Source organism: Rhinoraja longicauda, chromosome 10 (assembly GCF_053455715.1).
Source record: "Rhinoraja longicauda isolate Sanriku21f chromosome 10, sRhiLon1.1, whole genome shotgun sequence".
In the NCBI taxonomy this organism is placed as follows: domain Eukaryota; kingdom Metazoa; phylum Chordata; class Chondrichthyes; order Rajiformes; family Arhynchobatidae; genus Rhinoraja; species Rhinoraja longicauda.
In genome coordinates, this window is record NC_135962.1 from 41,787,878 (window position 1) to 41,796,499 (window position 8,622).

The 8,622-nt window shown below is 39.1% G+C and overlaps 1 protein-coding gene across 4 annotated transcripts in view; it reads right to left on the reverse strand.

Moving 5' to 3' along the window:
* rtn1a (reticulon 1a) overlaps positions 1–4,146 on the reverse strand; it is a 128,562-nt gene extending 124,416 nt beyond the window's left edge. For 2 of the 4 annotated variants that reach the window (XM_078406745.1, XM_078406744.1), the window contains exon 1: positions 3,789–4,146. In XM_078406745.1, the coding sequence (XP_078262871.1) occupies positions 3,789–4,011 (223 nt within the window). In that variant the 5' untranslated portion in view covers positions 4,012–4,146. The remainder of the gene's footprint in view (positions 1–3,788) is intronic. The other 2 variants (XM_078406746.1, XM_078406748.1) reach the window with 2 other exon arrangements.
* Between the last annotated feature and the right edge of the window lie 4,476 nt (positions 4,147–8,622).

The following is an 8,622-nucleotide window of genomic DNA, read 5'->3' on the forward strand; positions in this document are numbered from 1 at the left end:
TCATTGTTCAGCTGTGACTGCAGTAACTCATGCAGTGAATTGTCACGAGAACACAGGGTGTATAATGATGATTCTCAAACAATTTTGAATAGATTAATAATCATGAAAGCCCCACCTCTACTGTCCTCCCACAATGTACGAGTGCCACACATAGGCAAGATTGTTTCTAAATGCAAATCTCTGTGGTTATGGCGATTTCTAAATAATTTGTGCATAAATGCTATAGAAGCACCTCATTCCTCTTGAATTCACCCAAGAATCTTTCCCCAGATCTTTGGTCCTCCTCAAATTACACACAGTCAAATTTCACCTTTACTCTGCTGTACATCTCCTTCTACAGCATCCAAGTCATGTATGCAGCTGCCCAGTCCAGTCTGGGGGGAAAAAAAATCACCAGCTAAACATTTTACAAATTAAAGCTATTATACCAGACCCTCACAGATCACTATCTCACGAGCGAGATAGAATGGCAAGGGCATGAACTATCGAGATAAACTATTGATTCCATCTACTCCTCATCATAATTACTATCTACTTTTCCCTCTGATACTATGCACCAATGTTTATCTGCTGAAATCCACAATCAACTTTCGATTCCAATAGTAATGAACAAGTTATTGGAACATCCTGAGGCCTGGGCATATAGGGGTACAAATCCTACTGGGAATTTAAAAAAAAATTAAAAATAACCTCGAACTGCTGAAGCAGTATTAGTAACCATAACCATGAAACTTTACTGGTTTGGCATGAAAGCCCATGAGCTCACTGACACTTCTATGTGTATCTCTAGCCCCACCCATTGCCTCCTTTGTTCAAGGCGAATCATGGGCGGACAGTAAATGCTTACTTAATCATTAATTAAATTCTTTAAAAAAACAATTTTTCCATGATTTCCCATCCTCTATTACAAAAATAACATCCATAATTTCAACCAGCACCATCCTACACACATGAACAAATCTGGAAACACTATTTCCATTCTTATTGCGGCAGACACTCATGTAGGTTAGTAAGTTCACTATTAAACTCTTCCATTTTCCAAAGCTACTAGCTTGTATAGATTTTCAGTTACTGACTGTGGAGCATAGTCCTCACGAATAAAAAATGATGCACCACCAAAACTCATTACAAATAATGCCATGTTAATTCTCAAAAACATACTATTAGTTTGTTTAAATTCCTTCCTTTCTTAGTGACTCTCACAGCAATTTCTACTTAACAAACTCGAGCTTAGCAAAAAAACAACTGCAATTTAATACCCGCTAACCACAAAACATAAATATAATTTATATAACATGAAAATGCTTATAACTAGATGCTATTTACATTCAAATCTAATGTAATTCCTTGATCTCCTTTCAGCACTGCAGCTTCTGAACAAAGGCAACCAAAACAATAAAGACTGACTGACTTACAAGGAAACACAACAAGTTAGAAAACACTAAACTAACCTCTATACTTCTTACAACTGGCACCTTAAAACTTCATGACTAAGTAGACAGGTTCAATGATTCTGGAAACGAATGCTTCGATATATCCCTTAATTTCTGTCTAGCCACTCATGAAAGACTGAACACATGAGTATTGTGCAGCACTAACAACATGAAGACAGAAATCTTACTAACCCCTGTATTTAAAGTCCTTTACCCATATACATACTGTATTTAGGAGCATATGCAAAAGAAAGTTAAATCAATGCATTCCTGAAATGGTGTGAAAGACTCATTTTAAAAGAGTTGGATTTGCACCTACATTGTTTAAGTGTTCACGGAGTTTAAGCATACATTAACAAAATTCCAGAAACTCTACCATAGAAACATGCAACACTCTTCCAATCAGGAAAGAATGTTTTGTTTCCTGCTTGAATAGCTGAATGATCAACTGATGTGGAAGCAAAAAGATATATAATTTGAATAGCATTTGGGTTACCTCATTAAGACCAAACCAAATCCACCACTAACTTTACAAAAATATATCTTCTTGCTTCATTGAGAAGTTAAAAACCATTTAAATTATTACTGTAGAAACAGTTTATTTGAATTGTTCTATGTAAAAAGAAAGCAAAGCAGACAGAAGAGAAAGATCACTTTCTCCATCTTGCAGCACAGGCCTCTTCCATCATGCCATACAAAATGTACTCAGAAATATTCCAGGATTTTTGCCTCTAATCTCCAGAAATGTATTTAATACAATTCATTCTCTTTTGGAGAAAATGCTGACTTTCTATTCTTAGTTTAACATATTTCTCACTCCAATATCATGCTTCAATTTTGCTTTGAAAGTAAAATTGTAATGTGCCTAAAATATCCTTTCGAGCTAAATAGGGAATTCGTTTTCTGGATTTTCTCTTCCCTGGCATAAATTGAACGGATTAACTATGGCTTTACTACAATATATTTTAATTTACAATCCTTTTTTACTGAAAAGTTCAGAATTCAATTTAGTTCAACAGTCGTGGGCAGACTCCAGATAAGCCAAATTCTTCAATCTCTCAATTAATTCAACATCATAGAGTATTTTCAGTTTCCATTCTCCCCCTTATGCTTATCTATATTAGATTGCATCTGCCATTGTTCCACTCTTTTGTGGTCAATGCTTTCCTGAACCGCCTCCTCTAATTTAGCTGCTCTTTCTAGCTTGCACCATCTGCAATTCTGACTAATTAACAATGAGCTTCTCAATCCAAGTCTTCAGCACCTAGAAATAATAGGATCACTTTCTGGGACATTCAACTATACTTTACTTCTGGTGGGCAACTATAGTTTTATGCCCCCAGCTAATGGTTTGCCTAAGATTTTACACCAAACGTTGAGCTTGAATAGCACCTTTGTGCGCACAACCTTGCCTCTTTATGATGCCAAGATACATCATAACAAGACACTATTCAACTGGAAATTGAAAAATAAATTTGTGGTATGTATTTATTTCCCCCCAAACAAATAAAGTCTCATAAGAGTTAGAAATATATAGGCTGCAGATATCCAAATTATAAAATGTATGACTCATTTAGCGCCAATTTCAGTTTTTTACCCACACTGAACCACAACAATCCAAAACCAGGAGATAGCATTTTGTGAACAATGAATTCACAGAGTTTGCATTCACTATCACATCAGTGGGATTGATCTGACACTCCAAATATTCATCCATATTATTCAAACTATCGTAATAGCACAAAGGACTCCCACACTGATTTATCTGCTAGTTGAGTTTATCTGCAGTCTATGTTGTACTATTCATATCCTAATTTTAGTGTTAAAGTCTTGTGCTCAACATACCAGTAACCACCTAAAAGCATGTTACATCAGCAACTGAATTTTCAAAATGTACTATATTTTTTTTAAAGTTTCAATATTTAATTAACTCATGTTCTCCCAGAAATACTCTAAACATCAGATGCTCCAACTCAAATTACAATTGGAACAACTTTTAAAACCTACTTCAATCTGTTCTGAAATCTGACTGAAGGAATAAATGCCAACATTCTTAACAAAGAATCCTGTGAATCTATGCCAACTTTTGCAGAGGGGACAAAAATGCGTCTGCAAAGTAACTAAAATATTACATTTTAGGCATCATTATTTTCAGAAGTCAATATTTGAGATGGAATTAGGATTAATTAAAGTTTAATTTAGTTATTTCATTGTATTTAAAAGACAAATGTCCGCATTTTAAATCATAGGTGAAATACACTAAGCTAGCGCACTGTGCATATAATTTCAAACCATATCTGCAGATCTGCCTTGCTATATCTCCCCCTCCCCCATCCCACCCCAACCCCACTTTACCTGCGGATGCAGTTGCCTTGGTAACAGGCTGTCCCCTGGAGTCTGGCACCAGCGGCTGCTTCACCTCGGCTCGCCAGCTTTCGGCTGCAGCAGCTGCATCCCCGCCAGTAACTACCGCCCTCGCCTGCGGACCGCTGTCAACACTACAGTCTGCTTGCTCAGGCTCCTCTCCTTCGCTCCACTGTCCCTTTTCAAACGGCTGGACGAAAGGGTTGCTCGCCATGATGGAAGGGTGGATTGTGATGAGGTGCGTCTTTTTAAAGAACTTGGTCTCTTTGTGCAACTGTTCTCACTCCTAATCCCCGCCTCTCAGCCCGGAGCTTGTACGCATGTGAAAATGGCTTGTTTGGTTCAAGGTTTCTACCCTGACGTCAGCGGTGGGAGGATGATCTGAAAGATTGAGGTGGATGCTGGGAATCATTCTCATTATAACAAGAATTTAAATACTCATATTCTGATTTTTTTTTTTTGTAAATACAACTTTAAAGGTGATTCATCACATTTAAGATTCTTGAAGCAATTAAAATCCCGGTGGATTGGTTGACACGTCGTTAACTTGTGTGGTTGACTGCAAGAAGTTGCTTGTGTATTAATTATTTAACAATCCAGTTACCTAACCGAAGCTGCGATGATTATTATTTTGCTTAATTTTCTTTCTTGGGGGCCAGGTTTGTAGCCAAGTTTTAGAACAGACAACAGGCAAAACATTTCATGCCCCACCCATTAAAACTGATGGAATTTTGACCGGAATATGCGATACGCCCTTCGTAGTTTTCTTTTGTCTGTGTTGGAGTTTTTTTCTTTCACCACATATCTAGGTGGAAAGTTCAAGACACGAGAGTACCATTCGATTCCTCTCGGATATTTTCAGTTTTCATGTATATTAATGAATATAGTAGTAAAGAATAGAAATGCGACAATCTACTTGAATTGCATTCCTCATCCGCCGCCAAAATATCGACTGGTCAGTTTCTATTAAAATATTTTAAAAATAATAACAATGAAACCTACAAGAGTGCACCTGCAATATTTGAAATTTGTTTTTCCCATTCTATTGCTTGACTGGTCATTGATCAGTAACAATCAGATTAATTTATCAAAAGGTCTAAAGTATAAAAGAATCGATGCATAATTTTGCTAATGTTCTGGAAATAGGATTGGCAGGAAACCATTCTCCCCATTAAGATCCACCAATCCCTCTCAGCTAGAGAATCAAGATCACTCCTTGTTGAACAGCAAAACTAGAAGGCAGAGCCAGCCTGACCTCCAGGTTGCATGCTCTATCAACTCCCCTTCCCCATCCCATAGATTTGTCAGCCCTTCTCTATTGACAGGGTGAGGCTGCCTGTGCCAACAAGAACAGCACTTCATATATCAATCACCTGGATAGGCTACAACCCAATGCTATGAATCTTCCAATTTCAGCTCACCCAGATTCCCCACATCAGATTACAGCATCTGCAGTCTGTAATGTATCCATATCACTTTCTAACTTATGTCCGTATTTCCACACTTTCATCCCCCCCCTCCCCCCACCAAACTCCATCTGTCTTTTATTCCTCTCTTTCTCCTTATGTCTCTCCCTTTCACCCACCAGTGACCACTACCATATAGTGTTACGTTACAACGCTGTAACACTATCTTCTGCACTCTGGTATTTTTCTCCTTGAACTACTTGTACTTGTGAATGACTTGATTGTGCTAATTCATCGCATGGTTTGACTGGAAACCATGCAAAGTTTTTAGCTGTATCTTAATGTACATGACATTAACAAACCACCACTTCCAACTCCACTCCTCCCCTTCCTGTGCCTGGTTTCATTTGCTCGTAAACCCCTCCTCACCTGGATCTACCTATTGTCTGCCAGCCCCTGCCTCGCCTCTCTCCCTCACAACCTTATTCTGGCTCTCTCCTCTGTGTAGTGAGTGCCAAAGACAAGACCGACACATTTGCAAATAAATTCAAAACAGAAATGCCAAATAGATAATCCATCTCAGATTCTTCCAGACATCCCTGTCTTTACAGCAGTCAACCTTAAGCCAAATTGATTCACTTTAAATGATAAAGCAATAGCTGGGAGCACTGAATGCAGCAAAGGTTAGCAGACCACACACCATCCCAGCTGCAGTGTTGAAGACCTGGATTAGCTGCATCTCAATCTCAGCTGTTCTAGTACATTTACAGTCCTGGCTTTTGCCTGCATTTTTGACTTCATTCCATAGTAGTACATCTGGAACACCAATGCCAGCACTCGACTGACAAGAAGTCAAGAAGACTATATCCCAACTGAAAAATAACAATGCCTCTGGAGATACTGTACTCCTGCTGAAATCTAAAACTTGGTGACAAAAGAGCCACAGTCACAAATTCAAAGACTCATTGTCCATATCTGGGAAACAGAGGGTGTTCCTCGCAAAGAATGAAGATTTGGAAACAAAGAACTGTGGATAATTGTTGTAATTGTTGGAGGTAAATCAACCCATCACCAGGAAATCACAATAGGCGTTTAATAGGTCAGTGTTTTAAGTCAATCTATTATTTTGCTCCATCGCTGAGCTTCCTTATATCAAAAGATCGGAAGTGGGAATGTTTGCTGATGATTACACGATGTTCCATTTTTAACTAAGTAGCATATGAAGCAAAACATTCATGGAGCAGGGCCTAAACAACATTCAGACATAGACTAATTAGTAGCAACTGACATTCAGTGTTAAAGTGCCTGTGCTTAACATTATGATGTCTGATTTTCACACCATTTAACATTATAGGCTTCACCTTTGACTAAAAACCTGTGGCGATAAGAGGAGTTCCGAGGGTAGGTATCCTGTAGTGTGGCTCACTACTTTTCCATCATCGACAGGGCACAAGTGATGTAATATTCTCCACTTGTCTGCATAATTGCATTCCAGCAAAGGGGCAGCAAAGTGGTGCAGCAGGTAGAGCTGCTGATTCACAGTGCCAGAGACCCAGTTTTGATCCCAACCTCAGATGCTGTCTGTGTGGAGTTTGCAGGTTCTCCCTGTGACCACGTGGGTTTCCTCCAGGTCCTCCAGTTTGATCTCACATCCCAGAGACGTGCGGGTTTGTAGATTAATTGGCCTGAGTAAATTAATGTGTAGGGTGGATGACAAAGCATAGAACTAGTGTGAATTGCTGATTAATGGTCGGCATGGAGCACCGAAGGGCCCATTTCCACTATGCATCTCCAAAACGAAAACTCTCAAAAAGCTCAAGAATATACCGGACAAACCAAACCACTTGATTAGTACCCATCCACCACCTTAAACACTCATTGTCTACATCACAGAGACTAGGTGGTTCAGGTGTATTATCTACAAAATGCACTGTGGTTATTCATACAACTTTCTCTAGTGGTACCTTTCAAACTTGTAATCAATCACAGCAGGTGTGTGGAACACAACCCATCGTGAGTTCTTTATCAAGTCGCAAACATTCCCGATTTCGAAATGCATCCTTACTCAGAATAAATCCTGGAATTCTGCCCAACAACGCTGTAAGGCTAACGTTATTAGAAGAATTGGGGTGGTTCAAGATGACAACTCACCATCACCTTTTCGAGCAATTGGGGATGGGCTTTCAATTCTGGCCTTGATAACAAGGGCTGGCTCTTAGGAAATAAAAATAACCTTAATATCTAATGTTTGTCTTCACTTCACAGCAATGCATGGGAAATGAAATTCAATGTGGAGAAATGTGAGATGTTGCATTTTGTCAGAAAAAAGACAGACATACATTATAAAATAAAGAATACAATTCCAAAAGTGTTGTAGGAGAAGGAAAGATTAAGAATGCAGTAATAGTAAGACAAGCGAAATTCAGAGTTTCAACAGTAAAGGCAAGGAGTATCAAAAGCAGAAAAGATTGTTGAATTTTTATAAGGCAATGGTTTGCCCATCTCTGTTGTGATGTATTTAATTCTGGTCACCACATTAATAGCAAGAACGAATGGCAGGAGCTTGGATGAGAATGTACAAGGCATCATTAGCAAGTTTTCACATGAATTAAAGCAGGTGGTATTGTAGAGAGCGAAGATGGTTATCAAAGGTTACAGCAGGATCTTGATCAGTTGGGCAACGGTCAGGGCAACGTTTACAAAGTTTAATGCTTAGAAATATGGCGTTGCATATTTGGAATTAAAACTAGGCCAGGGCCTTCACAGTAAATGGGAGGGCGCTGAAGAGTACTCTAGAACAAGATAGAGCGGATCTAGGAGTGTAGAATACATAGTTCCTTGAAAGTGGCGTCACAGGTAAATAAGGTGGTCAAGGCAACTTTGGCACATTGGTCTTCATCAGTCAGGGTGTTGAGTATAGAAGTTGGGATGATATGTTACAGCTATACATGGCACAGGTGAGGGCACGGTTGGAGTATTGTGTTCAGTTTTGCTTGCACTGCTATAGGCAAGATGCAGTTAAGCTGGAAAGAGTCAGAGAAGATTTAAGGATGTTGCCAAGGCCTGAGTCATAAGGACAGGCTGGGCAGGCTGGAACTCTGTCCTCTGGTTCCTGATTCCCCTACTCGCGGTGAAAGACTGTCCATCAACCTTATCTATTCCCCTAATGATCTTAATCACCTCTATATGATCACCTCTCACCCTCTTATACTCCAAGGAATAGAGTTTTATGGAGAAATATTTAATAGGAATCTGAGGGGTAGGTTTTCCCACACAGTTGGGTATGTGTAATGAACTGCCAGCGAAGGTAGTTGATGCAGAAACTATAACTACATGTAAAATACATTTGTATACGTAAATGGATAGGAAAGGATAAGAGGGATATGGGCCAAATGGGACCAAGTGGGACTTATGTAGAT